Source organism: Typopeltis vanoorti, chromosome 26 (genome assembly GCF_054136105.1).
Source record: "Typopeltis vanoorti isolate ZY-2024b chromosome 26, IOZ_Tvanoo_1.0, whole genome shotgun sequence".
Classification (NCBI taxonomy): Eukaryota; Metazoa; Arthropoda; class Arachnida; order Uropygi; family Thelyphonidae; genus Typopeltis; species Typopeltis vanoorti.
In genome coordinates this window covers 17,624,320-17,641,355 of record NC_143574.1, presented here as the reverse complement: position 1 = coordinate 17,641,355, position 17,036 = coordinate 17,624,320, and the positions used below count along the sequence as shown (strand labels likewise).

The following is a 17,036-nucleotide window of genomic DNA, read 5'->3' as shown; positions in this document are numbered from 1 at the left end:
TTATTACTAACACCATGTTCCAACATAAAAATGTGCACAAATTCACATGGAGAGAAGAGGCTAGGAATAAGAAAAGTCTCATTGACTATGTTATTGTTGATAGTGATGTTTTCTCCCTGGTGCAGGACACCAGAGTGTACAGAGGATTTGAAATTGGAAGTGATCACTATTTAGTCTTGAGCAGGATAAAATTGAATTTCATATTGAAAAGAATAACATGTAAGAAAGTTTTAAAGCGAATAAAAGTTGAGCAGCTCTCAGATGTGAGCTGTAGACTAAAATACACAAAGATTATTGAAGAAAAAATGAAAGAGTTTGAGAACAGGAATCAAACCTTGGAGATTCAGTGGCAAACTCTGAAGAAAACATTGATTGATTCTGCCAGAGAGGCATGTGGTGAGGTTGTCTGTAAGGATAAAAAAATCAGAACTCCCTGGTGGACACAGGAAGTTAAAGAGGCAGTGAAGGAAAAAAAGAAAGCATACCAAAAGTTCCTGTCAAATAAGTCAGCTTGTGCTCTTAGAGAATATAGAGACAAATGCAAGAATGCTAAACACTGTGTAAAACTAGCTAAACAAAAGTCATGGGAGGACTTTGGCAAGAATATAGAAAATAAATATCAAGAAGGTGGCAAAATATTCTGGAGGTTGTTGAAGAAGCTTAAGAATGGAGGAAAGAGTGCTATAAAAGGAATTAGAGATGATAAAGGTGACATGAATCCTTGAAGTATGGAGTAATTACTTTGAAAAACTGCTAAATGAAACAAGCAGTGATGACAGCACAGTGGTAAAAAACATTGACCAGGCATGCAGTCAGGAATACATATGCATACTTGAAGTAGAAAAAGCCATCAAAGGCTTGAAATGTGGAAAGGCAGCAGGAGTAGATGATATTCGACCAGAAATGCTGAAGTATGGTGGTATAAGAGTCTTACAGTGGCTGCACTGCATAGTTCAGAAAGCCTGGACAGAGGGACGAATTCCCGATGATTGGAGTAGAGCTCTCATAGTACCCATATATAAAAAGGGAAATAAAACTGAATGTGAGAATTACAGAGATATATCCCTACTGAGTGTTCCTGGCAAGATCTATGCAAGTATACTTGAGAAACGGTTGAGAAGAATTGTGGAAGAAAAGCTTGGTGAAGAACAAGCTGGATTCAGGCCAAATAGAGGCTGTCAGGATCAGATCTTCACTTTACGACAAATAGTCGAGAAAGCATGGGAATATAACAAAGATCTGTATTTAAGTTTTGTCGATCTGGAAAAGGCATATGACAAGGTGCCAAGAGAGAAGCTATTCAATACGCTGCAGTTATATGGTGTCAATGGGGCATTATATCAAGCAGTACTTAATCTTTATTTGAATTGTAGGTCAGCAGTTAGAATTGAAGGAAGTACAGGAAGATGGTTTAATGTTAAATCTGGTGTGAGACAGGGATGTACATTGTCCCCTCTGTTATTCATTATCTATATGGATCACATTATGAAGGAAAGTGGTATTAAACATGATATCAAAATTGGAGATGTTAATGTCAGCTCTTTGCTTTATGCAGATGTTGTTATACTTCTAAATAAATCCACTACAAGTCTGCAAGATTCTCTGACTAAATTGAATAGCTGTTGTAATAGATATGGTATGAAGGTCAGCAATAAAAAGACAGACAATGAAAATAATCAGAATCATTGAAAATGTCAACTGTGTTGTGAATGGAGAACCTGTGGAACAAGTAAAACATTTCAGCTACTTAGGCATGATTTTTAGTGAAGTTGGTAAATTAAATATAGAAATAGACAACAGAATCAGCAAAACTGGTATGGTGGGAAGTCAATTGAATAAATTCATATGGAATAAGAAAGAAATTAGTCGGAACACTAAATTAGCTGTATACAAGACAGTGTTCAAACCAGTTTTAACTTATGGATCTGAGAGCCTGGGTCAGAAGTAAAACACTTGACCAAAGACTAGAGACCACAGTTATGAGAGTCCTGAGAAAGATTATAGGCGAGAACAGATGGCATCAATGGCAGTATCATATTAAAAACGAGGATATTAGGAAAGAACTTGGCATTGTCAGCATCCAGGAATGCGTTAGCAGAGCTAATCTCAGGTGGTATTGTCACTTAAACAGAATGGGCGAGGAAAGATTAGCAAAACAAGTGTTCTCTGCCAGGTTGGCAGCAAAACGACCCAGAGGTAGACCAAGATATAGGTGGATTGATACGGTACAAAGTGCTTTAGATGATAGAACTATAAGATCTGATAATGTTGGAGTGTTGACAAGTAACAGGCTGAATTGGAGGAAAATTGTAGATAGGAAATTAATAATGATGTAATTTTTTACATGTAGTACTATCATATCCTGTACACCCCTTGAGGGAACATGGCAGGAATTTGATGATGATGAGGAGGAGGAGGAGGAGATTATCAGGAATTTGGGCAGTAGATGTACGCTTTGCATTAGACCATGACTTATTAAAAACTTTCACATCAATTCCAGCTTGATCAGTATTGTTGGAGAAGGAAGGGGAGCCAGTTAGAGTTGGACATTAAGGTCACCTAGGAAGATAACTTCACTGTTTCTTTAGCCATGTTGAAGATGGTTGAGCCTCATGGAGAGGAATGCAGCAGATGAATGTTACTAAGTGGGGGAAAGGAAACCTTGAGCCCAAGGAGGTCAAAAGCAGGAGTTTCTAAATTTGTATTCTCTGCAGGCAATGTTAGATTGCACAAAAGCATAGGTTCCATCCTTGTGGCAAAATGAATTGCGAAGAGTATAATTTGGGTATTGAAGGTGAACTGTGGTTGATGTAGCTGCAATGTGAGTTTCTGTTATGAGCAAGTGATCTTTTTTGGATGTCTATTAGTAGTGATGAATGTCATTTATGTTGAAATTTGTGTTTATAAAGTTGATGTAAAAGTGATTTTTAGTAGAGGTATTGGTTTACTTGGAATATTGTACTTAGTTTGATTTGTTCAAATGAATTGGTTATCGAGGCAAATAATCATATCAATGTTATGTTGGTCCTTGTTGGGGATCTGAATAGTAGAGTAGGAAATGATTGTGAGACATACAAAAATATTTTGGGAAAATTTGGAGAAAAGAGCAAAGCTAATAATAATGGCAAATATCTGTTGGATTTCTGCTCAGGACATGGACTGGTTATTACTAACACCATGTTCCAACATAAAAATGTGCACAAATTCACATGGAGAGAAGAGGCTAGGAATAAGAAAAGTCTCATTGACTATGTTATTGTTGATAGTGATGTTTTCTCCCTGGTGCAGGACACCAGAGTGTACAGAGGATTTGAAATTGGAAGCGATCACTATTTAGTCTTGAGCAGGATAAAATTGAATTTCATATTGAAAAGAATAACATGTAAGAAAGTTTTAAAGCGAATAAAAGTTGAGCAGCTCTCAGATGTGAACTGTAGACTAAAATACAGAAATATTATTGAAAAGAAAATGAAAGAGTTTGAGAAAAGGAATCAAACCTTGGAGATTCAGTGGCAAACTCTGAAGGAAACATTGATTGATTCTGCCAGAGAGGCATGTGGTGAGGTTGTGTGCAAGGATAAAAAATCAGAACTCCCTGGTGGACACAGGAAGTTAAAGAGGCAGTGAAGGAAAAGAAGAAAGCATATCAAAAGTTCCTGGCAAATAAGTCAGCTTTTACTCTTACAGAATACAGAGACAAATGTAAGAAAGCTAAACAGTGTGTAAAACTAGCTAAACAAAAGTCATGGGAGGACTTTGGCAAGAATATAGAAAATAAATATCAAGAAGGTGGCAAAATATTCTGGAGGTTGTTGAAGAAGCTTAGGAATGGAGGAAAGAGTGCTGTAAAAGGAATTAGAGATGATAAAGGTGAAATGAAAACAGGGGAAAAAGATATCCTTGAAGTATGGAGTAATTACTTTGAAAAACTGCTAAATGAAACATGCAGTGATGACAGCACAGTGATAAAAAACACTGACCAGGCATGCAGTCAGGAATACATATCTATACTTGAAGTAGAAAAAGCCATCAAAGGCTTGAAATGTGGAAAGGCAGCAGGAGTAGATGATATTCGACCAGAAATGCTGAAGTATGGTGGTATAAGAGTCTTACAGTGGCTGCACTGCATAGTTCAGAAAGCCTGGACAGAGGGACGAATTCCTGATGATTGGAGTAGAGCTCTCATAGTACCCATATATAAAAAGGGAAATAAAACTGCATGTGAGAATTACAGAGGTATTTCCCTACTGAGTGTTCCTGGCAAGATCTATGCAAGTATACTTGAGAAACGGTTGAGAAGAATTGTGGAAGAAAAGCTTGGTGAAGAACAAGCTGGATTCAGGCCAAATAGAGGCTGTCAGTATCAGATCTTCACTTTACGACAAATAGTCGAGAAAGCATGGGAATATAACAAAGATCTGTATTTAAGTTTTGTCGATTTGGAAAAGGCATATGACAAGGTGCCAAGAGAGAAGCTATTCAATACGCTGCAGTTATATGGTGTCAATGGGGCATTATATCAAGCAATACTTAGTCTTTATTTGAGTTGTAAGTCAGCAGTTAGAATTGAAGGAAGTACAGGAAGATGGTTTAATGTTAAATCTGGTGTGAGACAAGGATGTACATTATCCCCTCTGTTATTCATTATCCATATGGGTCACATTATGAAGGAAAGTGGTATTAAACATGATATCAAAATTGGAAATGTTAATTTCAGCTCTTTGCTTTATGCGGACGATGTTATACTGCTAAATAAATCCGCTACAAGTCTGCAAGATTCTCTGACTAAATTGAATAGCTGTTGTAATAGATATGGTATGAAGGTCAGCAATAAAAAGACAAAGACAATGAAAATAGGCAGAATCATTGAAAATGTCAACTGTGTTGTGAATGGAGAACCTGTGGAACAAGTAAAACATATCAGCTACTTAGGCACAATTTTTAGTGAAGATGGTAAATTAAATATAGAAATAGACAACAGAATCAGCAAAGCTGGTTTCGTGGGAAGTCAATTGAATAAATTCATATGGAATAAGAAAGAAATTAGTCGGAACACTAAATTAGCTGTATACAAGACTGTGTTCAAACCAATTTTAACTTATGGATCTGAGAGCTGGGTCAGAAGTAAAACACTTGACCAAAGACTAGAGACCGCAGATATGAGAATCCTGAGAAAGATTAGAGGCGTGAACAGATGGCATCATTGGCAATATCATATTAAAAATGAGGATATTAGGAAAGAACTTGACATTGTCAGCATCCAGGAATGCGTTAGCAGAGCTAATCTCAGATGGTATGGTCACTTAAATAGAATGGGAGAGGAAAGATTAGCAAAACAAGTGTTCTCTGCCAGGTTGGCAGGAAAACGACCCAGAGGAAGACCAAGATATAGGTGGATTGATACGGTAGAAAGTGCTTTAGATGATAGAAATATAAGATCTGATAATGTTGGAGTCTTGACAAGTAACAGACTGATTTGGAGGAAAATTGTAGATAGGAAGTTAGTAATGATGTAATTTTTTCATGTAGTACTGTCATATCCTGTACACCCCTTGAGGGTACATGGCAGGAATTTGATGATGATGGTGATGATGATGATGTTGCTGTGATTATTTGCTTGTTTTGTTTTTGGTTTATTGTTAGATGAAGGAGTTGGGACATGCAGTGGAAGTAGGCTTGTGAACATGACACCATACAAACAGCAACCAGTCTTCTTGTCATTCATTGGCCATGACAGTGCCTCCCGCATACCACTACTCAGACATTCTCTCTAGGCCTGACCTGGCAGATCATATGGCAGTTGGCTGGGAAGCCACTTATCCTGTTACGAACAGATTTGTACCCATTTACTATCTGATGACTGGTCTGTGATATCACTGTTTTAACTGTTGTGTGCTCAAAATGGAAGAAGTTCTGGATCTCTAAGTAAGTTTGCCATGAGTATCACTGGCACTGCATGGAGAAGAGAGCAAGGAACAGATACTGGAGCACCCTGCTCTAGAGGCCAAACACAGCCTTTGCTACTTCTAGCTCCCAGTAAGCAGGATAGTGGTATTCTACTGGGCACTGAAGATAATCTCCCACCTAGGTAGTCATTCATACTGTACTTTTGCTCTTTTTTACTAAGCCACTTTCCTGGTCTGCTCTTTTGTACTTCTCATGCAACTGAGGAGTACAAAATTACCAACATTCATCTTGTGTTGCGTTAATATAGTAGTATATTAGTATATGAGGTGTGGCTATTAAATAATAAGATTATATATTTAGTTTAATCCTTTATCCAAGTGTAAGCGAACAAAGTTTGTGCCTGAATTATCTTCAGGACTGGAGCAACTTGTGGTAAAGGTGGTATAAGATCTCATCACTTGCTGTAATATATCCCATAATATAAAGCACATCTCCTTGCAGACATATATAATGCTATGCATTAAGGGAAGGGCCACTACCCAGACCGGTTTCGACCTTTATTGAGGTCTCATCAGTGGGAGTCAGCCCCAGTGGCTGTGATCCCAAGGTGGAAGTAATGGAGAAGTCATATTTACCTATATGAGTTGCCAAAAGGTGTCACACCTTATTATTAAATTACTCTGGATTAGAGAAAGATGTTGGAAGTTTATTTCACTTGGTTAGGCTATAAATTATATATTTATTTTAATCCTTTATCCAAGTGTAAGCAAACAAAGTTTGCACCTGAAGTATCTTCAGGACTGGGGCAACTCGTGGTAAGGTAGTATAAGCTCTCATCACTTGCCTTAGTATCTCCCATAATGCAAAGCACATTCCTCAATGCATAATGCTATGCATTAATGGAACGGCCACCCCAGACCAGTTTCGACCTTTATTGAGGTCTCATCAGTGGGAGCCGGACCGGCAGTGATACCAAGATGGAAGTAATGGAGAAGTCATATTTACCTACACAAGTTGCCAAAAGGTGTCACATCTTATTATTAAATTACTCTGGATTAGAGAAAAATGTTGGAAGTCCCACTGATGAAACTTCAATAAAGGTTGAAACCAGTCTGGGTAGTGGCCCTTCCCTTAATGCATAGCATTATACATGTCTGCAAGGAGATGTGTTTTGCATTATGAGAGATACTAAGGCAAGTGACGAGAACTTATACCACCTTTACCACGAGTTGCTCCAGTCCTGAAGATACTTCAGGTGAAAACTTTGTTTGCTTACACTTGGATAAAGGATTAAAGTAAATGTATAATTTATAGCCTAACCAAGTGAAATAAACTTCCAACATCTTTCTCTAATCCAGAGTAATTTAATAATAAGGTGTGACACCTTTTGACAACTCGTATAGGTAAATATGACTTCTCCATTACTTCCACCTTGGGATCACAGCCACTGGGGCTGGCTCCCACTGATGAGACCTCAATAAAGGTTGAAACCGGTCTGGGTAGTAAGGTTATGGTTAGGTGCATCTTCAGGAATGTATTTAAGGAGAAATATGATACGTAGTGAAGCATGAGTGACTAAAAAGGTCCTTCCTTGATGAGTCCTTGCACTCTTTGATGGAGCATAATAATAAAATTTTTGAATATCAGAACATGCCAAAATTTTTAGTCCTTTCCTCTTTCTCATCTGTTATTGAACAAAGTTGAATTCTAGTTGAGGGAATGCATCCTCCTATTTCAGGTATTTCCTTTGTCTCCAGTGGCGGTGGGGAACATTCTCTGAACATACTTATTTAGCTAGTTTTTGTTTTCATAGTCGGAAATAAGTCTTTTTTTTTGTGTGATGTTAGTTTATATTTAAACTAACATGTTTTAAATTATGCTTATGTTTTTATTATGTTTATTCACACATCTGGCATCATATTTCATACTTCCCATTTTTCTTAGCCTTTCTTTCTCCTCACTTCCTAAATTTATTAGGATCACAATGCTGCTACCATTTTAAGTTAGTTTTCAGTATTTTCTCATTTGAATTATGTTTAAAATTAATTCACAGCATATAAGAATAAGACTTTATTTATTTATTTATTTATTTTTGCATAGGACATAGAGGAATTTAAAGAAGTTGCACTTCAGGTTAGTGGAAAGAAGTTGAAAGAGTCCAAAGCATCACATCGTTTATACAACAAAGTCAACAAAATGATAACTAAGATGGATAACCTTGTGGATGAACTGACAAAGGAACGTACCACCTTACAGCAGCAGATTGATAGCAAAACTAAAGAAGGAGTATGTATACAAGAGGAAAGGTATTTTATTTATTTTTTTTAATGTTTGAAGTTTTTTAGCTTGATGTATGGAATTATAAATACTCTGAGATTGAGTTCCTTAAATGAAAACAAAGAATACCAATTCAAAGATTATAAATTCAAAGCTACATTATTTTGATGAAATTATTATGTTCAAGGTGTGTCCTTTTTTTTAACAAACTATTCTGAGCCCCCCCCCCTTCTTATTTTGTACTTTGTACTCTAGTTGTTTAGTTGCCCTTTCCTTTAGATGTGAGACTTTTATTTTATTTTTTAATTTTTCTTAACATTCTATTAATTAATGCTGGCTATTTTAATTTGGCAGATCCACAGAATTTTCAGTCTTTGGGGGGGGGGGGTTAAAATTAATCACAGGTTATCCAATTTCTGATTTTTTTTTTTTTTTTTTTTTTTTAATGTTCAAGGTGTGTCATTTTTTTTTGACAAACTATTCTGAGCCCCCCCCCCCCCTTCTTATTTTGTACTTTGTACTCTATCCTGCAGGCCCTAGGTTGAACCTACAAGTCTGATTTTTTTATATGCTTCATTGATATGTGTGATGGAATGTGGATGTATGTCCAAAATCACCTTGATTGAAGTGTTTTTTCTATTAAAAAGTCTGTTTGCAAAAAAATTAAAAACAGGTAAATTTGAAGCCCAAAAAAAAGTTATGGGGCATGAAACTGAACTTGAAAATTTTTTTTGTTAGAGATACTCTTGATAGGTGGTTATGCGATAAAATAATCCCATTCTGTTATTTTCATCCATTTAGTCTAAATAGCCTTTTGAAAGTGAAGAAACTACAATTATTTTTTGTTGCATTTTTCAGCATATTTAGTACATCCACCTATCAAGACGATCTTTTTTGGATCAAGAATGGCATGACATGTGATAATAACAAATGGGAGAGTAAAGAATAAATGAATGAATGCTTAAAAAAATAAACATTTATGTACAGATACATCAATCATTGAATAAGAGAAACTGTAATTTAATTTGTAATTTAGTTTTTTATTTTTTACAATTCACTTGTTCATTTCATTTTAAAGAGACAATGACTCTTTACTTTATGCAGATGATGTACTCTCTAGTACATCATCTGCATAAAGTAAACAGTTGACATTAACATTTCCAATATTAATATCAGGTTTGATATCCCTTTCCTTTATAATGTGATCCATATAGACAAATAACACTGAAGATAATGTGCACCCTTGTCTCACACTGATTTAACATCATACTATCTTCCTGTATCTCCATCAATTTTAGCTGCTGATTCACAACTCCTCATCGTGTAGCTTTCTCAGTGAGAGGGTGCAGCACCCATGTCCTTCCAGTTGTCTCTGGAAGGACATGGTGATCATGGATAGGATCACATGGCTATGTGATCCTGTCCATGATCTTCTATCTTCAAACCATGTCATTTGTTTTTTTATTTGATCCTTTTCCCATAATTTTTCCTTCCAACCAGCCAATCTTTATCCTGCCAACCTTATCTTTCTCTGGATCATTTCCTGTAATAAAGATCTCTGTGTTCTCATTCTCTGTAGAACATTGTATTTGTTGTGCAATCTGTCCATGAGATTTTCAGATCTCTCCTGTATCACCACATTTCAAAGGCTATTATCTGTTGTCTTACTTTCTTCTTGAATACTCAGGTCTCACTTCCATATGTGAAAACTGGCCACACTAATGTTCTTATCATTATTTTCTTTGTCTCAATATCCACAGATCTTTATTTTTCCAGAAGGCATCTTTAGCTATTCATTCTTCATTCTTCATCTTCTTTATACCCTCTTTTACCTTGCGGTGTCGAGGGTCCATTGATCATCGGACCTCAATCTGTTTTACAGGATAAGGTGGTCAGCCCTATGCCCCGGTATATCCTATGGCCTGTAGTGTTAAGTTCTCAATGTCTGCTTTGCGGGATGAAAAACCCCAGAATAAACTGAGGAAAAAACCCTGCTGTCCACGCCCAAGACTGGCTAACTTGGCTATGGCTGAGAAAGATCCTTCAGCTCCTCACGTTACTGACGGGAATCGAACCTAGGACACTCCTTCCCCAGGCATATGGTTGCGAAGCGCATAGCCACTACGCTAACCGCGCGGATCTTTAGCTATGGCTATTCTTATTTTTAGTTCTTTATCTTGCTTTCCATCTGTAGTAAAGTAGGTGCCTAAATATTTGTATTCTGTTGTATGTTCAATTTTCATATTGTTTATGAATATTTCTGGCTCAGATCTGTTTTCATTTGAGATTTTCATAAATTTGGTAATTTTTGCATTTATATCTAATCCAAACTCTTTACTTCTTCAATTAGTAGCTGCAGTAATGTGATTAATTTGTTTCTGTTTTCTGTTATTAGAATGGTATCATCAGAAAAAAAATTCCTTTTTTTTTTTTTTTTTTCAATCTTTTTCATCCCTGTCTCACTATAGATATTAAATAAATTTGGAGAAAGGATACAACCTTGTCTAACTCCTCTTTTTATTTTCACTTCAGAAGTCTCAGAGTTAAACAGTTGAATTTCTGTTTGGTGTAAATTATTTTTATAATCTTAAGTACATGATCTTCTATGTGTAATTTATCTAATATATTAAACATTTTATTATGTTTTACCTAGTCAAAGGCCTTCTGAAAGTCTATGTATATATATGTTCCTATTTATTTCAAGTGATCTTTCTATTAGTATTTTTAGTTCCAGGATAGCATTAATGGTTCCCATTACTCTTCTGAAGCCTTTCTTTGTTCCTTCAATTTACCGATTAAGGGTCTTTCAATTTCTTTGTTAACAATAGTTAAAATAATTTTAGATTCATGGGATATTAAACTCAGAGTTCTGTAATCCTTGCAATTTTGTGCATTATTTTTCTCTGGAATTGGTATGCAGATAGATGTAAAAACTTAAGATAATTCTATCGTTTTATAGATGACCTAAGTGGATTCCACTAAATAGTTGTTATTATAGCCAGTCAAAGCTTAATATACCTTTGACTGGCTTTGGGACTATACTGAGAAGCTCAGTATAGTTCCATTTTTTCTTTGCACTTTGTCATACATCTTTTCCAGATGTATGATGATCAGCCTCTTTTTTTCACCCACTACAGGGTGAGGGCCTCCCATTGTGGGAGGTTTGGGTCTACTTCTCTAATGATGACCCAGTCCATCTTGGGAGAGTATTTATATACTTGGATCAACGAATATATGAAGGTGGAAGACAATCACAAACATCCATTACTAGGCAGGATTCGAACCAACCTCTTGGCTGGAGAGCAGGTATGCTAACCTTGCTGGCTTCCAGATGTATACAGAACTTAAATACAGATCTTTGTTATATTCCTATGATTTCTCATCCATGTGTCTTAAAGTGAAAATGTGTTCCTGACAACTTGGGTTCTGGCCAACTTCTGTTTAGCCTGAACTCAGCCTGTTCTCCAAGTTTCCCTTCCATAATTTTTCTTAGCCTCTTTCAAGTATGCTTTCATACATCTTACCTGATACACTTAGTAAGTAAATTCCTCTATAATTCTTGTGTTCAGATTTATTTCCATTTTAATAGGTAGATAGTATAAGAGCTCTACTCCAATCATCTGGAATTTGACCCTCTTTCCAAGCCATCTGAATTTGTGTAGCCATTGTTAAAATGTCCATATTTGAGCATTTCTGGTCAGATGTCATCTGCTCCAGCTGTCTTTCCACATTTCAGGTTTTTGATGGTTTTTTCTATTTCCAATATTGATATGTATTCCTGATTGCGGGGTGCTTAAGGGTCAAAGCTGTATAACTGAGAGGAGACCTCCACATAGCCTTTAAAGGAATGTGGAGAACCGACCAGGGCTTCTGACCTAATGTCCAATCCTCACCTTCTTGTGGTGCACCCTGTTGGGTATCTACTTGGATACTGAACGAATGAGGATGGGCTGGCAATTTGGGACTTAGCCGACCAAATTGTATTCTTATTGGTTAAACCAAAATAAAAAATGATGGTACAACATGACAGAATTTCATGCCGGCTGGGGCGTCGCCCGGTTAAACAAGGCCCCCGTTGTTTTCGCCAGGGAACCAGGGCGAACAGCGAAAAGTCAGCTACTGGAACAAATCTGAAAACAAACCCCAACTCAACATCACCAGAGTTAAAGATTGGTACTATCAACGTAAGAAACCTGAATGGCAAAGAAATGGAACTAGCTGAGGAATTAGATAAGTACCAGATCGATATAATAGAGGTGACTGAAACAAAAAAGACCAAAACTGGTGAGATCTTTCTGAGCAATAAATACAAAATGTTATATTCAGGCAATGACAATCGAGGAAAAGAAGGAGTAGCCATAGTATTCAACACAAAATACGAGGCTAATCTTCTTGAATGGCAGTCAGTTTCAAGTAGAGTAATGTAGGCAAATATGAGAATGGGGAACTGGACAATGAGACTTATTTGTGCCTATGGTCCCATAGAAGGTTCTACTAAGGTAGAAGTGGAGGAATTTTTTGAGGCTTTAGAAAAAGCAACTAACACAATGAAAAAGGAAAAGTTGGTCCTTGTTGGGGATCTAAATAGCAGAGTAGGAAATGATTGTGAGACATACAAAAATATTTTGGGAAAATTTGGAGAAAAGAGCAAAGCTAATAATAATGGCAAATATCTGTTGGATTTCTGCTCAGGACATGGACTGGTTATTACTAACACCATGTTCCAACATAAAAATGTGCACAAATTTACATGAAGAGAAGAGGCTAGGAATAAGAAAAGTCTCATTGACTATGTTATTGTTGATAGTGATGTTTTCTCCCTGGTGCAGGACACCAGAGTGTACAGAGGATTTGAAATTGGAAGTGATCACTATTTAGTCTTGAGCAGGATAAAATTGAATTTAATATTGAAAAGAATAACATGTAAGAAAGTTTTAAAGCGAATAAAAGTTGAGCAGCTCTCAGATGTGAACTGTAGACTAAAATACACAAAGATTATTGAAAAAAAAAAATGAAAGAGTTTGAGAACAGGAATCAAACCTTGGAGATTCAGTGGCAAACTCTGAAGAAAACATTGATTGATTCTGCCAGAGAGGCATGTGGTGAAGTTGTCTGTAAGGATAATGCTCTTTAACTTCCTGGTGGACACAGGAAGTTAAAGAGCATAAGTCAGCTTGTGCTCTTAGAGAATATAGAGACAAATGCAAGAATGCTAAACACTGTGTAAAACTAGCTAAACAAAAGTCATGGGAGGACTTTGGCAAGAATATAGAAAATAAATATCAAGAAGGTGACAAAATATTCTGGAGATTGTTGAAGAAGCTGAAGAATGGAGGAAAGAGTGCTGTAAAAGGAATAAGAGATGATAAAGGTGACATGAAAACGGGAGAAAAAGATATCCTTGAAGTATGGAGTAATTACTTTGAAAAATTGCTAAATGAAACAAGCAGTGATGACAGCACAGTGGTAAAAAACACTGACCAGGCATGCAGTCAGGAATACATACTTGAAGTAGAAAAAGCCATCAAAGGCTTGAAATGTGGAAAGGCAGCAGGAGTAGATGATATTCGACCAGAAATGCTGAAGTATGGTGGTATAAAAGTCTTACAGTGGCTGCACTGCATAGTTCAGAAAGCCTGGACTGAGGGACGAATTCCCGATGATTGGAGTAGAGCTCTCATAGTACCCATATATAAAAAGGGAAATAAAACTGAATGTGAGAATTACAGAGGTATTTCCCTACTGAGTGTTCCTGGCAAGATCTATGCAAGTATACTTGAGAAACGGTTGAGAAGAATTGTGGAGGAAAAGCTTGATGAAGAACAAGCTGGATTCAGGCCAAATAGATGCTGTCAGGATCAGATCTTCACTTTACGACAAATAGTCGAGAAAGCATGGGAATATAACAAAGAACTATATTTAAGTTTTGTCGATTTGGAAAAGGCATATGACAAGGTGCCAAGAGAGAAGCTACTCAATACACTGCAGTTATATGGTGTCAGTGGGGCATTATATCAAGCAATACTTAATCTTTATTTGAATTGTAGGTCAGCAGTTAGAATTGAAGGAAGTACAGGAAGATGGTTTAATGTTAAATCTGGTGTGAGACAGGGATGTACATTGTCCACTCTGTTATTCATTATCTATATGGATCACATTATGAAGGAAAGTGGTATTAAACATGATATCAAAATTGGAGATGTTAATGTCAGCTCTTTGCTTTATGCAGATGTTGTTATACTTCTAAATAAATCCACTACAAGTCTGCAAGATTCTCTGACTAAATTGAATAGCTGTTGTAAGAGATATGGTATGAAGGTCAGCAATAAAAAGACAGACAATGAAAATAATCAGAATCATTGAAAATGTCAACTGTGTTGTGAATGGAGAACCTGTGGAACAAGTAAAACATTTCAGCTATTTAGGCACAATTTTTACTGAAGATGGTAAATTAAATATAGAAATAGACAACAGAATCAGCAAAGCTGGTATGGTGGGAAGTCAATTGAATAAATTCATATGGAATAAGAGAGAAATTAGTCAGAACACTAAATTAGCTGTATACAAGACAGTGTTCAAACCAGTTTTAACTTATGGATCTGAGAGCTGGGTCAGAAGTAAAACACTTGACCAAAGACTAGATACCACAGATATGAGAGTCCTGAGAAAGATGGCATCAATGGAAATATCATATTAAAAACGAGGATATTAGGAAAGAACTTGACATTGTTGGCATCCAGGAATGTGTTAGCAGAGCTAATCTCAGGTGGTATGGTCACTTAAAGAGAATGGGCGAGGAAAGATTAGCAAAACAAGTGTTCTCTGCCAGGTTCGCAGCAAAACAACCCCGAGGAAGACCAAGATATAGGTGGATTGATACAGTAGAAAGTGCTTTAGATGATAGAAATATAAGATATGATAATGTTGGAGTCTTGACAAGTAACAGACTGATTTGGAGGAAAATTATAGATAGGAAATTAATAATGATGTAATTTTTTTTCATGTAGTACTATCATATCCTGTACACCCCTTGAGGGTACATGGTAGAAATTTGATGATGAATCCTGATTGCATTCCGCTTGTTGGTTTTCCACCACTGTCCTGTCATTTTTCATTCCATAATCTTTTGAAGCAATTATTCCAGATATCAAGAATATTTTCAGTATTCATGTTATCTTTATCATTAATGTTTTACTGTACTCTTTTTTCCTTCATTTCTAAGCTTATTTTCGATAACTTCCAGAACATATTTTGTAAACTGTTATTTATCTTCCAAGTTCTTACAAGTTTCTCATGGATTTTGTTTAGCTAGTTTTACATATTGCTTTGCTTTTGTACATTTTTCTCTGTATAGTTCGCCCACACTTTGTAGGTCTTTGCTTGGCATCTTGCCAAGAATAGTCGATTCATGCTGAAGGGGAATAAGAAATGAAGGACATATTAATTGTCACCAACACGCAAAATTACGTGCTTTATAGGTAAAATTTTCCAACTGTTATACAAACAACATAGTTAACTACAATGATCATAAAAGAAAAGTTGATTTTCCGATGTGTAATAATAAACAACTCATCCCACAATACGAACTGATTACCCTATTATCGGAATGAATTCTCCTCCTGTTGACATGTGCAGAAGTGTCGAAGGGTCTCGAATCTGTGGGTGCACTATATTCGTTATGTTTCTTCTTGTCCATGACTGCAGCTTTAATTCGAAGTCCACTGCAAGGAGTGAGGTCTCCTGATTTTTCTATCTTTGCAGATACCACCACATGCAACCTTGGCTGAATTAATCAGTGTTTTCTTTGATTTACCATTTGTCGGCTCCATGGTTTGATTCTTATCTTCTTTCAGTTTTTTTTTTTTTTTTTTTAAATAATATATGTATATTTGAGGCTACAGTTCACCTCTGAAAGCAGCTCAGCTTTCTTTTACGCACTTTTCTTTTCAACATGATATTCAATTTTATCCTGCTCAAAACTTAATGGGGGATCACTTACTATTTCAGATCCCCTGTATACTTTTGTGTTCTGAGTGAACGTGAAGGTATCACTATCAACACGAGAAAAGTTTGTGAGGCTTTTCTTGTGTCTTCTCATCATGTGAGTTTCTGTGAATTTTTATTCTAAAACATGGTATTATTAATAACTATTTCATGTGTACTGAATAGAAATCCAGGAAGTACTTGCCATTATTATTAATTTTGCTCTTTTCTCCAGATTTTCTCCATACATTTCTATTCTGCTATTAAGATCTTCAATAAGAAGTATAATTTTTTCATTCTCTTTGTCAGCTTGACCTTCTCTAATGACTCCAAAAAAATTCCTCTGCTTTTTCTTTAGTAGAATAGAATTCTGCCCCATTTGGATGTTTGCTCATATCACTACTTAATATTGCCAGCCATTTAAAAAGTTTATCCTTTATGTGTAGTGTTGAATACTATAGCTACTTCCTTTCCCTGATTATTATTGACTAAATATAACATCTTGTAATGATAATTTAAAATATTAATTACCTGTTTTTTGTCTTGTTTTGGTAAAATCAATTATAAACAACAAATTACATGATAACCACAGTAATTAACTTTAATGAAATGTTCGTACTGAAAATAGCAGTACATCATCAGTGCATAGAAACAAGCAGATCAAAGAAACAGGAATACAAGGTACATACCACAATCAGTTTACCAATTAAAAACGGTTACCACATGCTAGAAATTAATATATTAATAAACAATATTATTAAAAACTATTTTTGATGGTTACATAAGCTAAGAATCTCCCAAACTTTTTGGAGAGAGAGACAGTCATTCTGATTCAGATTTGGGCATTGTAAAAGGGTTTTGCAATTTTC

General features: G+C 36.0%; 1 protein-coding gene across 2 annotated transcripts in view; it reads left to right on the top strand.

Annotated features, from left to right (window-relative positions):
- The window catches only part of Letm1 (Leucine zipper and EF-hand containing transmembrane protein 1), a 213,599-nt gene that overhangs the window by 171,917 nt on the left and 24,646 nt on the right, over window positions 1-17,036 (top strand). For both annotated transcript variants that reach the window (XM_090414926.1, XM_090414927.1), the window contains exon 10: window positions 8,008-8,213. In XM_090414926.1, the coding sequence (XP_090271052.1) occupies window positions 8,008-8,213 (206 nt within the window). The remainder of the gene's footprint in view (window positions 1-8,007; window positions 8,214-17,036) is intronic.